Source organism: Syngnathus leptorhynchus, chromosome 20, assembly GCF_054491065.1.
Source record: "Syngnathus leptorhynchus isolate UIUO chromosome 20, UIUO_Slep, whole genome shotgun sequence".
NCBI lineage: Eukaryota > Metazoa > Chordata > Actinopteri > Syngnathiformes > Syngnathidae > Syngnathus > Syngnathus leptorhynchus.
The window spans coordinates 2,401,689-2,427,499 of NC_141214.1; the positions used below are offsets into that span (position 1 = coordinate 2,401,689).

A 25,811-nucleotide genomic window follows, 5' to 3' on the forward strand; every position below is an offset into this window, starting at 1 on the left:
CCTTTGTGTGTGTATTTATTTTGTAGCCACTCGTTTACTATCTTTTAATGTCACGGCTATCCAAGTCAAAGTTTATTATAGCGGGTTAAATGTATTTATATTTACTCCTCTTTTTAATACAAGATAACTCCGCAATGCCATAGTTGATTTTTATTTTTTTTTAATCTGACTTTTTAGTCAAATACTGCAGGCCTAACCACCAGAGACATAAGCTCGCGGGATCCACGGAAGTCGCACTGAGGTACACGCCCAAAAACACAGGTAGAAACATGTAGCAGGTCTCCTGCGTTCTCTAATTTGACTTAACTCAATTTCTTCCGTTTACTTTCGTGACTCAGAAACAGTTGGTTCTTGCGGTCTGACGCGTAATCAAAATAAAAAATTTAATTTCATGTAAGCGGTTTGTTAGGGCAAAAAGCTGGTCAGGAATCTCCTGCTTGTCCCCAGAACACGATTGTGTATTATACTATATTTCCAAATAAAAACGATTGAAAATGTTATTGGATGGAGTGTTTTGTATATGCGTATTTTGGTAAAGCGGTATGCGTAATTATACACATGGCGCATTTTACGCAATTGTAATGTGGTGCTTTTATAACGTTTTCCATGCATTTACTTGGTACACTTGTGTTTAAATTTATACATACAAAGGCATTATTTTGGGAGGGATCGCGAGTTTTTTCCCCATGTTTGTGCTCTTCTCGAATGCCTTACTTATAAATAAAAGAATTCTCTTCAGTCATGATTTTCTTTAAAGAATGGTTCACATTAAAAAAAGTGCTATGTTAACTAAATATTCACAATCAAGTATGATTGTCACAATCAAACTTTTAGAAAAAAAAAGAAAAATATTAGCAGTTCAATTTCTTTGCATCGCACTGATTTGTAGTCCTAAACAACATTTTTATTTCTTTGATTTTTTTTTTCATGTTTGATCTTTTTCTACACAGCTCTATGATCTAAATCATTGAAACAAAGTCAAATATTCCCATTTTATGATCAATTTATTCGAAGAATGCTTTTATCTCTGTCGTTAATAGTCACCATAACATTTTACGTTGACAAAACATGCACTATTATTCTGTGCTCAGTTTTATTTCGTGCTTTTCTCCAAAGTTTCTATGTCTTCTCCCGTCAAGCTGTCACGCCACATATTGGCTTTGGAAAGCCTTGTTCCAACAGCTCTTAGCTTTGGGCAGGGTCGCCATATTTGCTGTTGTTATCTCTGTGTTTATGGCAGCTAGCCGGAGCGCATTGGCGTTCATATATGACAGTCAAAAGGGTCATAAACGCCGGTGAGAGCGAGCCTGAAGTTTATGGTTGTCCCTCTCTGCTGTAGTCCGGCCTTGCCTTGCGCGCATCCCTTACTGCGCGCTGGAATTCTGTCCCTAATTACGGGACATCCTCCCCGTTGCCGAGGCAACGCAGTCGTAAAAGCTGTCTGAGGGTCTGGAGCATTTGTACAATTGGAGTGCACTGCAATAAACCGTCTGAGACCCAAGGTTATTAACTGTGTTACCAAGGAGGCGAGAGCCACGACAGGAAGAGGAAAGATAGGGGGGAAAAGTACTTCTTGTTCCCTGCCTTGACTTCATTTTTGGACTGGGTTCCCTCGCGTGAGTCGTCCACCTCAATCAGCTTGGACTGGACTCTACTTTACCACCGGGCGGCGCTATTGGAACCAATGTCACGGCCGTGGAGGGTTCACCTCTAACGCAGGAAGGTAAAAATCACAGCTTTTTTAATTATTTTTTTTGCTTTGTGAATATCTGCCCATCGGTGCCTCTCCTATGGGGGATAACAAAAATAATATTTAGGGAAAAAAATAGGTTGGTGCGTTTCTGGAGCTCACAGCGCCGCGCGGAAGCGGCTTACCACAGGGGGGGGGGGACTTAAAAGGCAACATATGTGCGCCATTGCTGCATGCATGTGCTGTTCATTTCGCTTTCGCTGAGCTGGAGCTTTTCCAAAGGTCGAAGTCACAACAAGCATGCAAAGTAAAAGCTCCTCTGGTTTAGTTCATGTTGTGTTGGTGGCTGAGCCCAAAACACGCATTCAAACAGTCACCTTCTTAAATCACAGCAGCGCATTTATCTTCCTCGTTTCCTCTTGAGAGACAGCCGCGCTTGACGTCCTTCCAAAACACTTAGCGAACGTGCCAAGTGTATCAAAAGTCTTATTAGTCAAAGTCGATTGTTGCTTGCGATATAGACGCTGATTGCGTCTCCTTTTCCTTCCGCTCGTCGTGCCCAACATCTTGCCCTTGAGGCTCTTCGGTGTCTGTGGACGGCAGGGCGTGTGGACCCGCTCTCCTTCCCCCCTTTTTTTTTTTTTTTGCTCTCTGGTGAAAAATAAATACTTCCGCTGGATGTAATAAAACGCCGCATTATTGTTCATCGCTCCTCTCTGGACGAACATGATCCGACCCTGAGTGCCTCTTCGGCCACCATTATATGGGTGTGATCAAAGCCAGTGGTCAGAGTAAATTGTTGAGAGGCTAAAATGGCTGGGCAGCTGTGAAAATGAAGATTTAATAGCTACAATTAATAACTGCGGCGGAAAGATATCGATAGCCCCCCATATCCTGCTCCACAACAGCCCGAAATTGTAAAATGCTGGACGCACGTAATTAATTGATGTATTTAGTTCCCCCATCGGCTCATATGTCCAAGACGCTGGCAGGACACCGGAGAAAAAATGTGCTTTTGAAATTATAGCGTCTTCCCTGGGAATTATTTTCCATACTCTACGTTTTGAAAATATATAGCGCCTTTGAAAAGACTTTAGTTTCTAAAACAAGATGCATGAGTAATTTAATACTACAGCAAATGTATTTTATTTATTTGTGTGGTCTATAGTGTGTTGTGTGTATATTGTTGTGTATACATATTTATGAAAATACACATACACAAGCGCTTTTGTATATATTATATGCATGCATGCGTACAAATGTAATTTTCTAATAGATACAAATATGTATATTAAGGCCGCACAATATACAAAAAATATATACATGGTATTGCTGTCTAATATGTGAACAGTAGGGGTATTGATAGTAAGTAATTCAAATGTAAGCTAAAAATACATTTAGCCTCCCTTGCAGCATAAAAAAGTATTTCACGAGATTATTATTTTTGTTGTTGTTGGTACATGTCGCTATAATATCGCCATATTCAAGACTCACTTGTGTTTTCAATATCGTGCATGGCCTAATGTATATTTATAAGAATACATATGTTGTATAGGATGCACCCAGTGTAAAATAGCACCTGCCCTCGTTACATTTAGATGCGCCTCTGTTTTCTTTTTTTTTTTTTTTCCTTTTTTTTTTTGCCCGTCTCATGCTTGCAGCCCACCTGGGCCGAAGCTAGCCGAGACTGACCTGAGTAATATGAGTACACATGCATAGTCAAGGACTCTGGAGGTTGGAAGCAAAGTTTTATTGTGGCCCTCATGGCCCTGAGTTGGCGCAACAAGATGAAGTGTACGTGCAAACACCACGATGTGTGGCGCGGACACACACTTTGATCCACAATTTTCAAGGCTGTGCAGCCTCGCTTTTTGCATGGAGGTATTAACACCGATTTATTAGGTTGTTTTACTGCAATAAATGACGAGTAAGCTGGCCTGCCGCCCCCCAAATATCATCGTTAAAACAATTGTGATAAACCCAGTTGGAAAAAATTAAACCCTTTATTGTCTCAAAATAATAATAATAAAAAGAATTTTAGTTTTAATGCTCACAGTTAACAACTGAGGAATGTTGGCCTACAAAAAACAACAACGAATGAAGCTTATATTCATCATGTTGGAACAGTCAAATCATATAAACGCTGTTTCTCACCTGTTTAAATATTTCCCAATAACTATTTTATTGTGGCATTGTTAGCTGCTTTATATAGCTTTTACCTATTTGGCTTTAGTTTTTTTATTTTCATTTTTTACGCCATTTCAAATCAAATTGAGCATAAGAAAGAAACAGGGGGTAGTTTAAAGTCATGCCCTCAAATGACAATCTCTCAATAGACGCACACAAAGATACTCGTTTTGTTAGATGTCGCTCCAGTTCTCCTCAGGCCATATTAGTGCAAACGAATTTGTTTTTTTTTTTTTCTGTGTGCATGCGGTCTTCCGCTCCTGCTAGCTGCCATCGGCAAATTTCAAACATTTTATTACCTTCCAAGTCCCGTGGCTTTGTGTGGTTTTTTTTTCTTTCTTTTTTTTTACAACTCGTGGTTTTTTGTTTTTTTCTGCAGCCGTGCAGGTTTGGACTTGATTTGGACGTGACACATTCGAATTTGTTTTGATGCTTAAAATTACGACTTAATCGCAGATTTGTGACGCTTCATACATTGCTATTTTAGTGTTTCCTACAACTTACACGATGTGTCACGGTGAAGGTGGATCCATCTCAAGCCCTAATGGTGCATTAAGGCAAAAAGAAGGCGTACAGTGATGGCTGCGCTCTCTTCGTCCTCAGATGCTTGATAGATGTGTACGTAGGCTCCGAGTGGGCGGGACTTTGGCCCTTTACGAGCTTCCCATTGGTCGCCCGGCGCATACGCTAGAATGAGGGGTGCTCCTAATCATATCCAGCATGTTTTGCACAAGAAATGTCAGACCGAGGGGGCTACCTTCTCCCTTCGCCAAAATACTCGACAATAATGTCATGTTCGGACAGTCCATCAGGAAATGCCTTCCTAGTGGATTCTCTGATCAGCGGCAGGGCTGAGAACTGCGGAGGTCATTACACGGGAAGCGCTGCCGTGTGCGTGCCTCATAGCGCAGCCGCCGAAGTGCCTTACGGACTACACAGCTACGGATACTTCACAGGTATACCCAAACGGGCTGACGTGGGACCCCAAAATGTGGTCAGCGCTCCGAGCGCCTACCTGTCCGGCATGGAGATGTGGATGGACGCGCAAAGGTCATGTCGCGTGGAGCAAGAGCGCTCGGTGCAGGGTCCTCAGGTCACGCCCTGTTCCTTCCCGCAGAACATTAAGGAAGAGAGCACCTACTGTCTCTATGAGCAGTCAAAGTGCCCTAAAGGTTCTGGTGCCGAAGACCTGACGTATTCACGGTTAGCCCAAGCCGGCTCGGTGAACGATGGCGGCGGTGTTGTCGCTGCTGCTGCTGCTGCTGCTGCCGCCGCCGCCGCCGCCGGAGGAGGCACAGTTCCCATGCCGTGCTATTTCCGCTTGTCTCAGAACCACGCGCAACCTCATAAACTTTACAACGCCGACGGCCCTGCGCACTCTCCCTACCCTCATTTGGGCCCACACTCTGGCGCCCCTGCCCGCTTCCATTCTCCACCGACCTCGACGCAACCTCCGAGCGCCACGCACGAAGGAAGCGGGGACAAAGAGGAGCCCGTCTCTGCGGGGAACTCTGACCGGCAGCCCCACGCTGCAGTCGGGAGTGAAGATCCGCGCGATTCCACGGATGCGGAAGACTCCTCTGCTGAGGAGACCGACGAGCAGGACAAGGAAAGGCCGGAGAAGGGCAGCAAAGGTACAGTCGACGTTCATTGCGGGTGTTTTCTTGCACTATACTGCTTGTATGCAGCACCTGACACGTTTTTGGAATCTTTTTATTTGCATAAATGATCAGTGTCTGGAGTATTCATGCACTTAGAAGTAACCCGTCATTGTGTAGAAATGTCAACAGATAGTTAAGAATAACGTTGCTAATGTTATTTAAAAAACAATCGACTATTTGAAATGCATCTATCTTATAGCTCTACGAATACTGTGTATTTAAGTCCTATTTTTCTGTATTCTTTTAATGCTTTCCTAACTCATGTTTCATTTGTGTTTATAAGGTTATAGTATAGTTCTGGACGCGAACGCGCACACCTACACGCACGCGTCATCACGCACGCGCCCACGACACCCCTCTGCGCACGCACACAACGAACTGCAATTAGCACCAATATATAGACACAAGCACACACACACATCAACACAAAAACATGGATATGATATAAATACACACACATAGATGCACACACTATCATAAACAAAATATAGGCTGCTCCACAATCCACACTTGTCGTAAATAAGCAAATACAAATACACACACACCGACTATCATAGAGACACATGGTGCTAATAGTACACTTAAATATCACACATTGCACACACACTCACAAAATACACAATTAAGAAGACAAAAACAATGGCAAAAATACAAAAACATTTAGGCGAATACACAAATTTGAAATACGCACAAAAAATACTACATTGTACACACACTAAACACGTCTATACACACGCTTGCATGGGAAAAACATATCAAAACAGTCACACACACATACACTCAAGATGTTAATATCTATACTAATACACGCGCTGAAGCAAAACCAAATTGCACACACGCACGGGCACATAGATAAAAAACATATACACATCCTTTTAAACAAATACCACACACACACACACACACACACACACATACACACACACACACACACACGCTTACACTTACACTTACACGCACACGCACACACACACACACACACACACACACACACACACACACACACACACACACACACACACACACACGCACACACTACACACAAAAAATCTAACACGTTACAAAAAAAGCAAACACGCATTCGTACACGGGAACAAAAAATATGCAAAAATTCAATTGCACACTCTGTCCCAAAAATACTTCAGTGTATGTTAAAACCAAACGTGTGTGTGCGTGTGTGTGCGCGCTTGTTTGTGTGCATGTGTCCGTCGTCCCCTTTCAGGCGACAGCAAAAGTGACAACGCAGCCAACTGGCTGACGGCAAAGAGCGGACGGAAGAAACGTTGTCCGTACACCAAGCACCAAACTCTGGAGTTGGAAAAAGAGTTCCTGTTCAACATGTACCTGACTCGAGAGCGCCGCCTGGAGATCAGTAAAAGCGTGCACCTGACTGACAGACAGGTCAAAATTTGGTTCCAGAACCGCAGGATGAAATTGAAGAAAATGACACGAGAAAACAGGATCCGGGAGCTCACCTCCAACTACGGATTTTCATGATGAACGAGGTGAAAAACAAAAACAAAATGCATTGAAAAGGAAAGATTAGTCTGAAATGACTGCCCCCCCCTCAGTCAACCACGCACCACCCTCCGCCCCCCCACTTTCCATTGCCACCACGACCACCACGCCCCACCCATTTCATATGTGGGCCGTAGAAGCTTGATTTCCACACACCCTTGATGTGACTCAAACGTGGAATGTTTTCCAATGTTGTTTACGTCTCTTTTGTCGTATTTTTGATTAGTCAGCGGAGTCCAAGTAATCCATTAGAAAAATATTCATTAACTATATTTTAGTCCAACTTCTACGAAAATATTCGACCTTGATTTGCATGGAATCATTTTGGAATCACCACGTAAATATTACAAATAATAATCCACCTGTGACCAAGTTTGATGTCTAGTCCGGCACTCTTGTGTGTATGAGCTAAATGTGTAAATCGAGCAACAATCTTTAGTGGCGTTTCCACGAGAAAAAAAAATATATATAACGAGGCACGCGCGCGCCCATGTTTTTGACTTGTATATTTTTTTGGTGTACATACCGACGTTGTGTTTTGTGTCATGCTGAATAAATTATGGCTCTGGCGCATTATAGTAATTTGCTTGTATTTTTGCTCCCTGTGTGTGTATACGTGTGTTTTCTATCTTTGTGCGACCCCCCCAACTCCGAAAATCTTTCATTTGAATTGTATTTAGTTTGAAGACGAGAGGCAATTGCGCTAGGCAATTACCATCGGAAATAATTAAGGAATGAGGCTCTAAGGCGTTTTAGCTGCATGCAGGAGGCTATTGTGGAGTTTTATGACTGGCTGCTATATGAGGTTTCTCCCTCTCCTCTAAGAGCTGCTTCAGTCGTGCATGGGAGAGGCTTTCAAACGGACTGGTGGCCCGGCTCGCTGCATGTTTCTTATTCTTACACCCTGGATGCAATATTGCTCTTTTTAATTTGGGATTATCGGGATTTGGCACAAGGATGACGTATGGGTAAGTGCGTTTAATTGTATCGTCTGTCTGTGCGTGTGTGCGCGCGCGCGCAGTGCGCCCTGACAGTCTTTTATCGGTTCCAGTTGGTTTGTTGTGATTTGGTGGCTTGTTTGGTGACTTGGGGGCCCCGGATGGACTGTCGAGTGGTTTAGGTAGTTTCATGTTGTTGGGGTGCATTTCTAACTCTGCAACATGAAACTGTCTTAATTGCCCCAGTTATGGACAACGACGACAAATGGAGAGAGAGAGGGGGACAAAAATGCAGAGGGATTAAAAATAAATTAATAAATAAATAACAGATAGAAATGTCGGCAACGTGATCGGAACCTCCTGCCGAGGCTAAAGATTGAAGAAAGGTTCGGCATGCTGCTGAGCTGCAAACGTCTCGTTTTTATGTTGGACACATTTTTTTGTAATACGATCCACAACAACGTACTTCCACACATATGTCGCTTGAAAATAACATTTTTTTTATCCACAAGAGGCTTGACGTAGACGCGCCAGACACAAGGCCTCGGTTACGACCACTGCAGTGGAGGGGAAGGGGAAGGTGAATGGGCCAACAGCGACCTCCGTGGGCAATGAGACCGGATGCTTCCGCTGCGCAATAGTGGCTCAGACAAAAGGAGGGGAAGGGGCTTTATGGCGAGGTTTAGATCCGCCAGACAGGCTGTTATCTACCGAAGCAAACGAGCTCAATAGCCCCCGTGGTAAAGTTGGTGGAAAAAACACCCTGATTTAGCTTTACAGCCTGAGAGTAATCGCAATAGTGGCGTGTTTTCCTCATCCGAGGCGTTTGTTGATGGTCTTTTCTGCACACCCCTTCCTGTCCCCCCACCCTTTCTTGTTTGATGTCTGTTTGCCAAACAATGTGCACCTACCTATAAGGTGACTGTCTACAAATAGGTTACCGAGATTCAGTTTGTCTTTGTGTGTAACTAACAATAGTTTTTCCCTTAATGTACACTATGTCCATTTCCGTTTCTTTCATAACAATGCAGCTTTTTTTTGTGGAAATGCTTGTGGCCTCGCGAGTAAATGCAAAAGTACACACACACGTATGTGTGACACATATTAGACAATTAACTTTGCATTTATCTGATCGCCCCCAACTGCGCACAGAAAATGCAACGTGAAATGCAATCTGCATGTTGTTTTCAAATCATAGCTTGCATGCTTAAAATATTTACTGTGCCCTCCTTTGACTTCTAGCGTCATTTAATTCTAAAAGGAGAAAACCCGCAGCTACCATTTGCATATTTGAGTCTAAGGTTACACAACGAGGCATTAGCACTATTCGTTAATGGTGAAATATGTGCACACGCGATAACAGCGTTGCAAATAATAAACAAGTCGAAGGCAGGTTAAACACATACAATCCGCCATTCTGGTTGTGTGCAAAATAATGAATTCGTGTTTACTCACTTACAAGTGACACATTCTATTTGCGCTTTTATTTGATTTGAAACACATTACTTGAGGCCTCGTTTTAATTATGTATATTTAATACCTTGTTATTTTATTTGAGTAAACAATACAATGCAGCGGACAAAGTCAAAACAAACAAAATACGATTCATTACAATTAATAATATAAATAGAACAAAATGTGTTCCGTAATGTGTTTGTGTCCAACTGTACGATGTTTAGATGTGAATTAGTTGTTTGGCCGTTAAAGCGCACTTAGCAAAACAAATTGTGGCGCTCGCACACGGACGACGCTGTGTATTTTTGCCTCACGTGCAGCTCGTGTCTGAAATGTAAATTGTGAAAATGTTGTCAAAAGCAACCCTAAAGTTAATGAGCATGTTTTATTTTCATGCCACAACACGCGTACACGGACATTATCCATAATTGTAGGGTGGAAGTAGCCACTTAATTTTAGCCCTGAAATCCAAGAAATAGATTTTCAATGTTTAATCTCATTAAACCAGAATTTTGAAGAATGATATTAGAATTTCTAGACGTGAATAATTGAAAGTCGCCCATCTCATGCAGATTTTTATGATGTGTGTGTGTTTTGAAGCAAAAGTGCTGCATGCTTTGAACTGTTTTAAACATTGTGTTTTGGTTAGCAGGGTGCTTACGTGGCCTATAAAATAGCTCATAAAATGAGCTCAGAAAATACCGTGTCGTTTGCAGCGAGCCTTTAATATGTAGCAGCGGCGGCGGCAGCCGCAACTAACGGACTTGATCCGTCCTAGTGTTTTCATTCATATTTTTCTCGCATCTATCAGATTGTATCCATTTATGAGTATTTTCTCAACTATGCTTGTTATTGGGGGGACTGTGTGCGTATTTAATGAGCAGAAGGGATTGATTTATGCTTTATTGTTCGGGCTGTATGATCACGTGCACCCAGCGTCCAATCGCCTTGCGGCGTGGCTCCCACATTACAACCCACTGTAGTTCTGTGAGGGGCCAAGTTGCTACTTGATTTCTCCACATTGTTATTTTGTGAGTCTGTCTTTACTGCCTGTGTATGTGTGTGTGCGTGCTTTTTCTGTTGTTGTTGCTGTATGGCTCTGCTGGGCTGGCTAACTGCGTGCGTGTGAACGTGTAGTTTGCCGCCATGTCGACATCCGGAGCGGTGACTAGTTACTACGTCGATTCTCTCATTCTCCCCGAGAGCGAGGAGCTCTCCATGCCGAGATACCCCTCCGGGCCCGGGTACCAGCACGGCAGACAGCACCCCCCGTCCATCAGTGAGCACGGCGAGCTCGGACCTTGCACCTTCACGTCCAAGCCCGCCGTGTTCAGCCCGTCTTGGAGCCACGTCCCGGCTCAGTTCCCGGGCAGCGTCTCCTCTGTGTACCACCACCACCACCACCCTTATGGGCACCCACAAGGCCCGGTCGGGGCTGAATCAGACGCCCGCTACCAGTCGTGGCTCCTGGAACCCATGTCCGGGTCCCTGCCCATGAGCGGATTACAGGCGTCGCACCATTATGGAATCAAACCCGAAGCTGCCGGTTCGCACACGGCGCTGCTGCTCTCTGACTACAGCAACGGCTCGGTGCCGTCAGTCGCGGAGAAAGAGGCGCTCGCCGGCCGGGGAGTCGACGTGACCGGGGAGGTTGAAGAGAAGCCCATCCTGGATCCCAGTAAGTCAGGCGCGCGTCTTTTTTTTTTTTTTCTTTTTCTTTCCGTTATTACATGTCACGTCAGGCTGCGCGGAGGGGTGCGCGTCACATCACATGCCATTCTTAACATGCCATTTCCTTAAGCGCCCTCATGTACGCCCAGCCCTATTAATTGGCACCCCCTTGCAAAGTGGCCATTTATTCTCCACACCCTTTATGATCCTGGTGTATAAATTTTGGTGCATTTAGCCGCTCGTCCCTTTAAAAAAAAAAGAAAAAAAAAAAGACTCCTCACCCCCTCCCTCCCCACCTTTTTCAGATAACCCCGTGTCCAACTGGCTCCACGCGAGTGCCACGAGAAAAAAGCGCTGTCCGTACACAAAGCATCAAATCCTGGAGCTGGAGAAAGAATTCCTCTTTAATACCTACCTGACCAGGGACCGTAGGTACGAGGTGGCGAGGCTGCTGAACCTCACGGAGAGACAGGTTAAAATCTGGTTCCAAAACCGCCGGATGAAGATGAAGAAGTTTAACAAAGATGGCGCATCTAAAGATGAGTGACTGATGAGTCAAGGAGAATCACATTGAGGCCAATGGCGAGGTTTTTTTTTTTTTTTTTCTCCATGCTGCTCTACTGGAGCTTCTGGAAAAACTCGTTTTAGTGTTCCATATATCAGAACCTATTGGGCTTAATCGTCTTGTACAAAAAAAAAAAAAGCATGTTAGGCTCTCGTTTGAAGCAACTACCTTTTTTTATATTGCACAATTTTAACAGTGCCCCCCTTTTTGTTAGTTGTCCTTTTCATATGGTGTATCGTTGTTTTATTTTTTTATTATTATTAGTACCTCGTTAAAGTGAATTAATTGGCTTGTGCTTGTTTGGATGTTTCCAGCAGTGTTCTCTGTTGTCTATTTCACAGTCACCTGAGCTAGTTTGTAAAATGTGTTGGATTTTGTTGTTAATTGTTTTTCTCTTATTGTTAGAATTATGACTGAGTTTAGTCTGAAGGTTACAGTAGAGAAAAAAAATGTAGGTGCTACATCTCAGAAACCTCCTAAAGTATTAGAATAACACAGAAGCTCTATGTTACATGACTGACTACCTATATGTGTTTATCAACTACCTACAATAGCATATTTTTTCCTCTCGTGGCAAATTATTGTAGAATTTATTGATTGGTTAGACAAGCCCGAATTTAAGTTTTTTTTTTGTTTTGTTTCGGGTAAAGCATTGTTTAGTGAGAAATCAAATAACACACTGTAGGTTAAAATTGATTACCTCTCGGTCAGCCGACCGTCTGAATTTTGGTTCTCAAATGTAATTTGTACTTTATTTATTAAAATAAAACAAATTATCTGCACAAATTGACACTGGGTTGAAATGTTTAAAAAAAAATCGGAAAATTGAGATTTATTCTTAATATGAGCATATCGTGGACTATACAGTACATGGCGTGATGGCTGAGGATGGTGATAGCTCTATAGAGCCGTAAAAGACAATTACCGCTATAACATTTTATGAGGTGCAAAGCGCTGCGAGGCAAGCGGACACAAAACAAGAAAAAGACGTGCAGGGCTTGGGCAGATGAAGATAGCCTTTCTATTTTAGGCGTTATGAAAAATGACAACGGATTTACTGGACTAAATCAGGACGTCACTCGTCCAGGAATATAAACATTTTGATTCTTCATCAGTGAGAATCCTTTCAAAAAAACACGACCTCCTCTCCTCCAAGGCATGGTTCAAGTGTGTAGATTTTTTTTTTCTTCATTTTGCTGGAGGGTGGATAGAACATGCATCATGCATAATCGGTGACGGCAACTCTCACGCTTGCTCATCACGGCTTGAAAATCAGCATGTTGGATTATTCCGAGGCGAATTTGAAGCTTGGAGACTTGTGTTGTGACGCGCTTGGGGGGCGACACACAGATGGACCCAAACTTCAAAGACTCGCCAAGAGACAGCGCAATAAACCGCCTGGTCTCCTATACTGTCTGGCATTCCACTTTTAATGGCTTTATGGCCGTCCAGACACAATTAGGCTGTTTCCAGAATGGCACCCATTTGTTTTTTCTTCTCTTTGGTTCTGGACAAAAGGCCGAGCGGAAATGATCAGGTTTATTGGACTCTTCCCAACGGGGACGCGCATGCACGACTCACGGTCATTTGAACGCTGCCTTTGTTTCTACCTGGGAACCTTCCGCCCTCTGCTCCCCGTCCGTCGCACATGCAGCGTCGAGACGGCCATAAAGACGCACAGAAGCAGATCAAATTCACAGCTCTGGGGAGAAGATGGATGGAAAGATGGATTGACATACCTGAACAATTTTGAAAACATCAAATAGCAATTTCCACTTCATATGAGATTCCCCCCCCCCCCCCCTCTCTAATTTTGTTAAACATGACAAGGAAAATATTGCTTCAAAATCAAGGATGGGCTTTAGAGTAAATGCTACTAAAAAAAAATGTTTTATTTTTAAATCTCAGTTGTTGGCATGAATTAATTGTACACTTATTTTCCCCCCCTGAGTTGTATACTATTGTGCTCATAAGTTTACATACCGTGGTAGAAATTGTGACATATTGGCATTTATTTTTAGAATATATGACTGAACGGGAATCATCAATGTTTTTTTTATTGCTATATTTTGACGGTTGTAGCTATTAAAACTAATGTAACTGCGTATTGTCTGTTCGCCCGTTTTTGCCCTATACGAATTCTTTCGGGGTATAATAACTTGCGTGGGGTGTTAAAATACTTCAACTAGAGTTGTGCAGGATTTAAAATTAGATTCTCTCTCAGAAAACCCGCAGCTATGTGATTCAGCACGACGATAAGCTAATGTATGTAGTATTGCTGCAAAAAAAAAAACACAACAACGACGACATTGTGCATTATGCATCTTTCTCCTTTTTGTCCAGTAGGTGGCGACACTGATCCACAACAACCTTTTGTAAGGCGTCTGCATTAATGAATCTGCTCTGTGGTGGCGGCCGTGGGCGAAATACTCTAGTAACATTTTTAAGAGTCCAGCCAAACAATTTCACACCTTTTTAACAGTCTCTGCACGTGCACGAGTCAAACACTTGACTGCAGTTAGAAAGAATCCGCACGCGAAGGGTCGGGCTGCTTAAACTCATGGGCACAGGTTCATGCGTTTCTAGGTTTAACATTTTGACGTTTATTTTTCTTTTTTTGTTTAATTTATATAATATTTATTTAACATCCCGACGTTGATTATTTTGTTTAATTTATATATCAATATGAATAATAATCTAAAGTGACACATAATTACGCCCCCATGTTATCAGTCTATTTAAATGCTGACATTTAATCACCATGTTTTGTTAGATTTTTAAGGTGGCTGTTTCTATTAAGATATATGTGTATTTATAAATTAGGGTGGATTTATTTTTGTAATAATGTGTTACATACACATCTGAAGAAATTGACTAATGTAGGACAAGACGGAAAAAAACCAACATATTTTGGATGTAATATTTCTTTGGCGATAAATTGTGAATGAATGTTTCAAAATAGTGTAGTGCTTGTGTGAATCCCACTCTGCATCCTGCGCCATGATGAATTTCATATCTGCATCCCGATTGGAGACTCCAGGCAGGCCGAAGTCACGTGAGTGCGTTCCTTGGTGCACGGTCAAAATGGTGTTTGGTGTAAATCTAGGCCATATTGCTGTCATATATCACACAACCTCGTAAAAACGACACTGAGGATTTTGGACCAACAAATCAGACAGGGAGAAAATATGATTTCTTATTATGTGCTTGCTCTTCTTGGTAAATATACGGCGGTGTATAGGTTGTCTGCTTTCAAACACAGCTGAGGAATTTGCAGCATCCAGATCGGTGGAAGGATCTCTGCGAGAGTTGTTGCGTTTGACCGAGCCCGTCTGGAGGTCCAGCCCAGCCTCGGCCGGAGGCGGGACCCGCGGCCAGCCCGTTTGTCCGGTGCTCCCCGACAGCTGCTCCCATCCGGCTCTGCGGCAGCCTGCACCAGCCGCCCGTATAAACACCGGATGCAAGCCTGGATGATGCAAACAGCAGGTATGTGCGACTAACTACAAGTGTGACTTTTTTTTTTCTTCTCTTCCTTCCTTCTTTTTTTTTCTACACAAGGATACTTAGCCTAACCATTGGTGATTCAATTAATTTCGTGAAGCCACTGGTGTTGCAAGGGAGGAATCGTAAAAGTTTTATTGCGCAACTAATGAGTTTTGCAGCCATAAATTCATTTGGTCAGCGCCTCTGTGTTCAGCACCAATAGACCTTGCCGTTGGGGGGTTTTCTGTGGACTCCTATTACTCTCATAGCCTCTTATCCCCTTTGTGGTTGTAAAAAAAAAAAAAACTGACCTTTTGTGTACGTCGCTCCCCTGCACTCTGAAGCTTTACTTTCTAATTGGGCCTGGCTGCAGTCAGCGGAGAAAAAGTGCTGGGATTTTTTCCAGCGCGTTGCTTTCGATGTCGAATCAATAAGCACCATTGACAGTTGCATATCGGTCAGGTGGATTTACATCACACTGATGATTTGATTTGATTTGATTTTGAGATGGATTGAACGTCATTTGGAGCCAACAAGTGAAACAAAAATAGAAAGGATCAAAGTCACAAAATTCATTATAAATTCATTTTATTTGCATGGTTTATTCTTTTTTTTTTTTTAAATCAACTCCTGCGTTGTCTTTAACAAATCCAAAAGAGTGATGGCTCTGTATAAACATGCGACCCACTTCAGGGAAATCGGGAAAGAAGTTCTTCGGTTACATGAAACAGAGAAGCAGGATGAAGATATTTTGCCACTTCATATAATGGACCCTAGCTGTAAAGCATTAGTTATCTGCAACGTGCCACGCCTATACCGACATACGCAAACGTATTAATATTTCAAACGGAATTCTGTGAATCTTTTTGAGTGTCCAGAAGTATTTTTTCTTTAGTCTAAAATGCAAATTATGTGGCTGCAAATAATCAGCTTGTTTTCAGCAAAACGCCCGTTACACGTATCCAAATTCAATATATCAATATACGCCCATTTAGAAACTCACTAAACATGCACCTACATAAAATACTGATTAGACTCTGCAATCGATATCCTGCTAACACAAAGCACACACACACACACACACACACACACACACACACACACACACACACACACACACACACACACACACACACACACACACACACACTCACACACACAGGCGCGCGCAAATTCCTTTGTAAATGTTCCTTGTTTTTGTGCAAAACTAGGAAAATATTTTTACACTAAATATGATTACACACAATTCAAACATTTAATTATAGTCATTAGACTACTAATCATCGATGATTTGTTCGTGAGGTTAAATTATAGTGTAACCCACCCAAAATGGTTTTACTTTATTTACTGGAATCATACAATAACACCCACAGTGTGGTAATTTGTTTTTATTTGTTTTTATTTTCACAACATAGAGGGAAATGTGGTGACATTTGTGGTGAGGAATAATTACTTCAGTCTTTTGTGTACAGCTGTGTGTACAAAACGACTTGCACGCTGCAAAAAAAAAAAATCTAGCTCGGGGTATGAGGAACATTTCACTTGTGGGAATGCAAACTATGAAGATGCAAGACGAGGCAAGCTGAGGGAGAATGAGAATTTACTGTTGAACTCTGCGTTCCCTCTTCCCTCACTAAGATGGCGCCTGCTGTTGACCTCCTCCTTTGTACTCCCTCCACCTCCGTCTCTCTCTCTTTCTCTCCCTCCCTCCCTCCCTTCTTCCTCCAGCACTGGGTCATAAATCCGTTGTTGTTTATGAAAATTTACAACATGGCAATCCGGCTTTACGAGCCACCTCGGGCTCCGATTGGCTGCATCTCGTCACGTGGTCAGGCGCAGTGAACATGAACTTTTTATATATAATTTCCAATCGAGGAATAGAGCAGCCTTTCATTAAAGCGGCTCCCGCTCCTGAGGATGTTTTCATCGCGGTGACTCTCAGCAACCTCAACATGTGTTCTTTTATTTTTTCCACTTTGGAGGATTTGATGCCACAGACGTGACTGGATGCTTTTGGCAAGATGTGTGCAAAGAGTCCCGGTGTGTCACTGCCCCCTCCTCGCGGGATCCCCTCTCAAGTCTTGTGTCATGGGACCCAACACAATAGGTAAGAGCGCAAATATTTACTCTGTGAGCTCGCCTGTAATCCTGTCAATAGTCATATTGTTACTATTCACGCTTCATTTGTTACTGCTTGCTTATTGTAATTGATGCAGCTTGATGATTCAAAATTATTTTCTCGCAATATGATTTGTTCTGTTGGTTTGTCCTTTGCATCGCTTTGCGCGTGTTTATATGTCGTTGACTTTAAACTGGGATGGGCTTGAGCCGCAGTTGTGGATGATCTGCTATGGAAACGAGGGTGTTTTGTGGCCCTCTTGTGGACACGTGGTGGAAACGCTTGTCTCAAAATGTCTGACGAGGAAAGATTAGCAAATTGACCTCTATTGCAAGGGGGAAAAAAAATTGTTTGAAGTTTGGGGCTCTGCGGGAGTGCGCCTGTGCATTCGCAGCGGATCATAAAATCTTTTTTTTTTTTACTGCATACAGAACAGATGGTGTCGAAACTCGCATGCCTGACTGTTGACTCATATCACAATCACTGTTAAATTTGAATTTCTCTATCAGTTGTAGTTACTCGTTGCAAAAATACACTATAACAAAGTATATATTGACATACAGTACACAGAAGTTATTAAAGGGCGTAATATAGAATACATGTAATTGTACAATTAACGCAGATTGACAAACAGAGACGACTGCAATAATGAAAGTTAGATTTTCTTATTCTGTCACTATTCGACGTATTTAATTTGCAATATTAGAATGAAAAACAAATATGGTTGCAATACAATTATGTGACAAATTAAATATAGTTTCAACATTATGTTAAATCAGATTACAGAGGATCAAACTCATAATGTTTTTAGAAATATCCCCATAGAATTTGTGCATGTTTTGTAATTTTGAGCATTTGTAGAATGTCAAATTCCGTCAATCAATTATTTCTATACCCTTATTTATAATTTTGCAACGCGTGTACATGTATGAGGAGCCTGCAGAGTGCACTGCCGCCCTATTATTGCTTCACCCCTTCACGACCACCACTCGTGTTTCCCCCCTCTCCATGGCCTCTTTTTAGCTCCTGGGTGTGTCCTTGTCTCGACTTGGGGGAAATGGTTTCGTGGGAACTTAGCTGCCATTGGCCTGTCATAAATCAGCTGTTGTAGGAAACGCGCACACACTTCACTGTCCACGCATTGGCGAAGGTTTTAGGAGCTACCGTGCAGTATCTAAGACCAGCAGCGTTTCTATGAATATTTCCCTTTTTTCTGTTTTTAAATCTATATTCTTGGACCTGTGCACAAGCAGGGCAAAGGTGTTTAGGGGTTAGGAAGCATGAACCCAAAAGCCACTTCACAAGCTCACAAAGAGGCAAGGGGTGCCATAAAAATTCCACAAGTCTGCATGTGACCAAACGGGGTTGCTGCCGTAGTTTTTATTTCGTTTCCTGCTTGGAGGCTTTTTGTGTGCTCTGTTGTAGCCTACGCAATTCAAACGCCGTTAGATTGGCAGATGTTATTCAGTAATATGCTCGTGCTCATTTAAAAATACGATAATAAATATAAATAGTTTTTTTTACATAAGACAAACGGTGCCATTGACTGATCGATAGTAGTAAGTGCGCATGAAGTATTGCAAAAAGTGTAGCTGTTTATTTTTGTCTGTCGTGTGTCTCCACGGTGCAGTTTTAAATCGTATTCACTGTTTCTAAAGCGTCCTAACTGTCTTTTATATTGCCTGCAAGACGAACTCCTCCTTTGGAAAGATACACTGTAAAAAAATTACCGTAAGATTTACAGTAATTAACTGGCAGCAATTAACCAGTCAAGTACTGTAAAAACATTTTACAGTGGTATTTCCATTTACGGTATTAGTGCATTTGCTGTAAAGCAAAAAACTGTTAAATACTGTGACTGCAATGTATACATTGAACTGAACCGAATAGTAGACAAGAAGGTATATACTCAAAATTGCCTTTTAATTTCGTTTTGTTTCTTCATATTTAATATTTACCAATAAGTGCCATCGTATTTTTCTTTCCTTTGTTTACACGAGGAAAAACTGTGTGTACTAATACAAATATGATGAGTGTATCTGCATAATTATATAACCTATCTATTTGCACTGCATATTTATTTACTCTTGTAATATCATCATTTGGATCGCAGATTTGTGACAATGCATAAACCAATTTTACTTGTCCAAAAGATCTGTATTTTTGGGCAAAGGCTCTAAATGACTAATTATAATCAAATTGGAACCCAAACAGGTTTTCATAATAAATAACAATCACATATATGTGTTTGTCATTTATTTTTTATTGGTTTTACGAAAGTGCGTATATCCAATTAAATGAATGTGTGTGATGCAACTCCCAAATTGCATATTGTTGGTATGTTTGAGTTATGCTCTTTTTTTCTTTTCTTAGTGTCTCATAGACGTCTCGCGCAAATGTTACGATCATGTTGATGGGTGCCAAATATCCATAGAATGGCTTTTATTCTATTAAATGGTCAATTGGCACTCCTCGCCTTGCTAACACGCGCCCCAGGTTTGTGATGGGTGAAGGCAAGCCTTGGGGTGCAGATATTGCATTCCCAGCACGCCTGCTCGGCTTGTATTGTTTCCAAGCAGTGCGTCCGCTCCGCGGTTTTTTTTTTTTTTTTGCCGCAATGCTCGTTAACCTCCCAATGACCCCGCTCGCAGATTCAATGCAACAGTTGCGCCAGAGGATGGCGCACCACGACAACGCAAAGTTCGCCCTGAGCTAGCGAGTCCTCCTCATCCCCACCCCGCGTGAGTTTACCTCCGGAGGTCACCAAGCAGGATTTACGACTGGTCAACAAAAGCACGTGATACTCTGCCGTACCCCATATTTGGGTGCCTACGTAAGAGAGAATCAAGTCCATGGCCCACTCATTTCCATAATTCATCATAAATTGTGCAAGGCTGCTATAGGACGCGCTAAAGCATAAGAGCCACAAATCAAGCACGCTTGCTTGATGCTTTTCTCCTCTTGCAATAATAACAATAATACGCGTAAAACAGCAGCGATACACAGCGAGTGGAGGAATTGTCAACAAATGAGCTCCTATTTTGTGAACTCATTCTGCGGTCGCTATTCCAATGGCGCGGACTTCCAGTTACATAATTATGGAGAGCATAGTTCGGCAGACGAGCAATACAGGGACTCCACCGCCATGCACTCCGGCAGGTACGGTTATGGCTATAACGGAATGGACTTGAGCGTCGGCCGGCCCGCCACCGGACACTTTGTGGCCAACGAACGCACGGCCGCCTTCTCCCCGAGCCACTCGACGGCCGTCACCCCCTCGGCGGAGCCGGTCAGGTACACGCAGCCCGTCGCCAGCAGCTCCGCCAACTCGGCTCTGTCCCCCGCGCCTGACCCGATCCCGTGCTCGTCCTCGGTGGCCGGCTCCACGCAGGTCAGCGAGTCTCGTACCCAGCACCGAGCCGTGAAAAACTCACTTCCGAGCCCGGGCCCGTGCTCCGGCTCCGGCGGGGGCAATCTGCTGCACGGTCCGGACTGTGCGCCCAAAGGGTCCCCCTTGGACGAAGACAAGCCCACGGGAAGCGCGCCCGGCACGCCACAGAATGCCAGCGACCCGACTCAGCCTCAGATATATCCGTGGATGAGGAAACTGCACATAAGTCATGGTAAAACTTTATTTTCTCTTCATGTAGCCAGGGGGAAGAAAAGGGCAGACTTTTCCCATGCATGGGGCATGCATGTTATTTTTGTGTGTGACCAATATGGAAAAAGAATGGATTGCGTAAAAGTCATACTTTTGTTCTGGACTTCCTCAAAACGTGCAGAATTTTCTCTTGGAGAAAATACATTCAAGTAACACTTAAAAAGTCAAACATGTTGATTTTGATGGGCACTATAGTGTATTTTTTATGTTCACAGAAGAGCCTTTCTTGCAAAAATACGCAAGCAAATGTGCGCCAATTTCAAGTGCATGCATACTTATATGCTAATTTTTAAGACTATAATCTGTAATTGGTTTTAATTAAATAAATAAAAATGTTATTAGCAGAAAGTCTCCTTCCCACTTTGAATTGCGTTACACGTGATTTAACACACACCCTTTCCTTTTTTTTTTGCATTTCCAAGACATGTCCGGTCCAGAGGGCAAGCGTGCCCGGACCGCCTATACCCGCTACCAGACCCTGGAACTGGAAAAGGAGTTCCACTTCAACCGCTACCTGACCCGCAGGCGGAGGATCGAGATCGCGCACGCCCTGTGCCTCTCGGAGAGACAAATCAAAATCTGGTTCCAGAACCGCAGGATGAAGTGGAAGAAGGACAACAAGCTGAAGAGCATGAGTATGGCTGCAGGCGCGGGGGGCTACAGGCCTTGATTATCACCCCCCCACACACACACACACCGAGCCCCCCCACTATCCCAATCCACCTACCCCTCTCATCATCACCCCTGATAAGGAGTGAGACAAAAATAAAAGTTATGTCATAACTCTTGGAAGTGCAGAGACATGGCTAGCCAACATTTCCATTTCAAGTGGTCATTTTAAATGTACAGTTCTGCTTAGATTTAGAGAAAACGGTGAAATAAATGTTGGTTTAAATTATTTCTTGTTCAGAAAAAAAAGAAGGGAGAAAATGCTACCTATTAACCAGCGAATGCACTCAATGTACACTCAGCTTACTTGTTTCGCTTCATTTTCTGTGTACCTACAGTATATTATGTGTATTGTATTTATTTGTGTGGTGTATATTGCGATAAAAGCCGCCAAAAGTCTGCAAAGTGTTTGTACTTGTGCGTACATATAGCTGCGCATTGTAATTGGAATTGCTTTCCACCAATATTTTCTTTTTTTCTTTTTGTCATTCGTTTAAAATCCGCGCGTATATAACTCCGTGGTGTCCAACTTTTTTTTTTGTAAATGTTTTTTAAAAGACTGGAAGTCAAGAATGTACTGTAAAGACATTGTTGCTGTTCATCATGACAATTATAATAAACTTTTTACTGGAACTGCATTAATTTGCGCGCTGCTCCAGGGGGTGCGCTCTTTTTTTATATTTTATAAATGAAATATTTATTTCAATCCCTCACGTTTGAAGGAAAAATCAACAGGTTTGAAACGAATGTTAATTCCTTTTATTTTATTTTGAACTCACCTTGCTGCCGTTTGGGTTCCTCATCGGGCGCACACAGCAAACACACCAAAGTGTCTTTTTCCACCTCCTGTAGCATAAGCTCGATGTTTTCAAGCTGTAAACTTTATTAGGCCCCTTTCAGGCTCTTCGACATTTGGGTGCTAAATGAATGGGGGGTTTTGTCTATGAATTAGATCGTAAAAATCATCCGGAGCGCGTCCAGATAGGCTCACTGGCCATAAACGGTCACGTGGTGGCCATTAAAGTAAGTTTTATGGTTTTGGGGAGTTGACAGTATATTGCACATAACATATAATCGCACTGACGACGAGGCTTGGTCTGACTCTGCCTTTTGCAGCCCTTTGAGGAGTGTCTTGACCAGAACACTGCGCCCACTTGAGCTCAGTGGACCGGACGCGAGCCGACCGGACCTGATCGGACCTGCTGTGCATGAAAGCATGGCCGGGATGAGGACCTCCTCTCCGGGTGAGTTTGTGCACATTGAACGGTAGCCGGAGAACAAGCGAGAGCCTGTGTTAAATAGCCTTATTATTGTGCGCTCTGCCTCGATCTTTCCAAATTAGTCCATTACGTTAATTTGTCAGCAATGCTGGGCTGAATTCTGGTCTGGGCAGATGTTGCGAGCAGGCAGGGTTGGGTCCGGCTCATGGTCATTTAATTGCTTCCTTCCCCGTGTAACTTGTTTCCCTCCATCTGGGGTGCGACTCATAATCCATTTTTGCATGTTGGATAATTATCTTTGGGTCCATTTCCACCCACTAACTTCTCGTCTTAGAGGATGTACGTTTTTTCATTCTCTCCCCTGCCTCTCAATTTGATCACATTGGACAATTCACAGGACACCGCAGCAAGTTCTTTGTGCGCAATGCAGAGCCAGAATTGTTTGTGTGATGACTTTTATGGGAAGTTTGGCGCATTTTACGCACATGCGTATTTGGGCTCGGCTGTAAACAGTGTCAAGTAAACACAAGTTTGAAAAGGAATTCCGTTTTGTGTCAGCCACGTCATTTTGGGTTCGGGTTGAAAAGTTCAAATGACACCCCCCTCAGCCCCCTTTTGGAAAAGTCACTCTCGCTTTGTGGTGACAGGGGAACGTAGACGCCATTGTAGTTTGATTTTTAGGACAAACAATGAAAGAATATGCACACACCAGTTTGTTCTTGCTTGCTGTGTCGTTAGGATAATTGCCTGTTTAGTCATTTGTAACTTAGGGTCACAATATCATTTAAAAATGACAGTGTGCTTGCTAAAACAAAATGTGTGTTTTTTATGTGTTGAATCTCAGTTGATAAAAAAAAAGGTTGAATTGATCCAACTGGGCTCTTTGATTTAAATCAAATGTTGAAATATTTTTTTTTCAAAAGGATCCCCGCACTTAGCACGACACAATATATTTTTTCCTGTATGTATTTACTATAAGACATGTAGAACAGTCAAATTAAAGCCAAGTGGACCTTAAGTTATTAAAATGTGCGTGAAGCCCTTTGAGTGCTAAATGAATTTGACTTGACTTAAAAATATATTTTTTAAAAAGGAATGAAAAAGGCTGAATTGAACTGACTTTTCTCTTGCAGTAATTTTCTTCCCCAGTAACTTCATATTTTAAATTGGGGCTCTCGAAACGTATCTAAAATAATATTTTCTGCACCCTTGTGTTCAAAGGGCTCCATGCATTGTTACATTCTTTGACGTCACTTCCTCATTTTAATGACCTTTCAAGACATCAGACGGATATTTTTCCTCTCTTTTCCCAAAACAATTCAATCAAGTCATACATCCATTTCTCATTGGGCGAAGTCACCATGCAGTGTGAGGTTATGCCGCTTTTGTGCTGCTACCACAATGACAATAAAACAGCGCACATGCACTCTCAAAGCGAGTTGGGCTTTTTTAGAAATGAAAATCCGAGCCAATACGTCAAATGATTGCGCGGCACGCTGCCAGCCTGAGAGGGTTCACGCGCAGGTCAGTCTCCCAGCTCCAAGATAAATCTGCATCCTCTCCGAGCCACCAGCAGAGCTCGCTTTAGGCCAAGTTCACTGTCAGCCTGCAAATGTGTGCAGAGCACATGCAGGAAACTTAATAGCACGCTTCCTTGGCCTTGTCCTGATAAGAGTGATGCGCGTAAATAAACACACAGGATGCTGTTGAAAGACAACAGTCTGGCTCCTATAGCCCCAAATGTGCTACTTTATTTGCATATTTTGCCGCCTTTGCCTTTAAAAAAAATCATCTTGGAAGCATCACGCAACTGGTGCAGGTTTTTCCTCTCCATTAATTTGATGGAAATGATGCTAGGCTTCACGTTGAGATTGTCCAATTTTTTTTTTTTGGGGTGCGGGGAGGGGGGTGGTTGGGGGGATGCCTCAATGGGCCACCTCTGACGAGAGCGAGATAGCAGGAGAGAGAAGAGGAAAAATTGGGGTCAAAAGTTGAGCTGCAGCGAGTCTCCGTCATCAGCTTGATGCCTGCAGCCTCATAATAGCGATCTTGACTCGTCCACACAAAAGGCAGAATAGCTTTGAATTACATATGTTGCGGGGTGCACTCCAGGTGAACCCTGTATGCACGGTGACCCCGCGTTCGGGAGATGGGGAGGGGGGACCTCCCACCCCCCCCTCCCTTAGCCGTCCCCTGCAACAAGATTGAGTGGCTGGCGTTTTATTATCGCGCTTGATTGGTGAATTTCCTTTGAATAAATTGCATTTGATATGTTTGGAGACGGGGGTGCGCCATTTGCATTTTCAGGATTGATACACTCGACCCGGTCACCGCGTAATGGGAAGGCCCTGCCCCCCCCCACCCCACCCCCCAAAACTGAGCCCCCGGTCCCCTTAAAAATCATTTAGCCTCTCGCATCCTGATCGTGTTGAATAGAACGCTTTTAGGGGAGCAGAAATGGAACAGATGTTTTTTTTTTTTGCGCTAACAAAGACGCGGTTAAAAAACAGAATTTGATTCCATAATTGTGCGGTTTTGCTTTTAGGTAGAGTGCGGGGAAATGAAAATATTGCAAAATATTGGCGGAACGAAAATTCTGTGAATTTAAAAAGTATATGAATGAGTTGTGAAAAGGTAAAATAAAACTTATTTAAGACGTTCAAAGCCGCAATACCACAAGACTGGTAGGTAAAAGAGATGGAGACTTTAAAAAAATCGTCACAGCAAACAACAATATAAACAATTTGATCGTATTTATTGAACACAATTGATTTTAAAAATACGTTTATTGACAGTTACAATTTTCAAGTTAGTCACAAATCAAATTTTGCACGTCAGAATATTAATAAAAACAATATTTTTTTGCACACTTTAAACACCACTTCATTTTTGAAAAAGCATATTTGCGTTGTCCATCTTTTAGCAATCCTCACCAACGGCATCATGCATTTCTGACCACATTATTTTTTATTTT

The 25,811-nt window shown here is 42.7% G+C and overlaps 3 protein-coding genes across 4 annotated transcripts; all 3 read left to right on the forward strand.

The window, feature by feature from the left end:
- Positions 1 to 4,649: 4,649 nt before the first annotated feature.
- LOC147040796 (homeobox protein Hox-A10-like) lies at positions 4,650 to 7,580 on the forward strand. Of its 2 annotated transcripts, XM_085900939.1 has the most exons (3): positions 4,650 to 5,115; positions 5,167 to 5,511; positions 6,761 to 7,580. In XM_085900939.1, the coding sequence occupies exons 1-3, from the start codon at positions 4,665 to 4,667 to the stop codon at positions 7,033 to 7,035; spliced, it is 1,071 nt and encodes a 356-aa protein (XP_085757065.1). In that variant the 5' UTR covers positions 4,650 to 4,664; the 3' UTR covers positions 7,036 to 7,580. The 2 variants fall into 2 exon arrangements, with proteins under 2 accessions (XP_085757065.1, XP_085757064.1); XM_085900938.1 differs by having other exon boundaries at positions 4,650 to 5,511.
- A 2,381-nt stretch (positions 7,581 to 9,961) lies between these two features.
- Positions 9,962 to 12,452, forward strand: hoxa9a (homeobox A9a). Its single transcript, XM_085900819.1, has 2 exons — positions 9,962 to 11,127; positions 11,426 to 12,452. Exons 1-2 carry the CDS (start codon positions 10,596 to 10,598, stop codon positions 11,665 to 11,667), a joined length of 774 nt encoding a protein of 257 aa, XP_085756945.1. The 5' UTR covers positions 9,962 to 10,595; the 3' UTR covers positions 11,668 to 12,452.
- A 7,782-nt stretch (positions 12,453 to 20,234) lies between these two features.
- Positions 20,235 to 21,618, forward strand: hoxa5a (homeobox A5a). Its single transcript, XM_085900825.1, has 2 exons — positions 20,235 to 20,910; positions 21,371 to 21,618. The coding sequence occupies exons 1-2, from the start codon at positions 20,235 to 20,237 to the stop codon at positions 21,616 to 21,618; spliced, it is 924 nt and encodes a 307-aa protein (XP_085756951.1).
- The last annotated feature ends 4,193 nt before the right edge of the window (positions 21,619 to 25,811 follow it).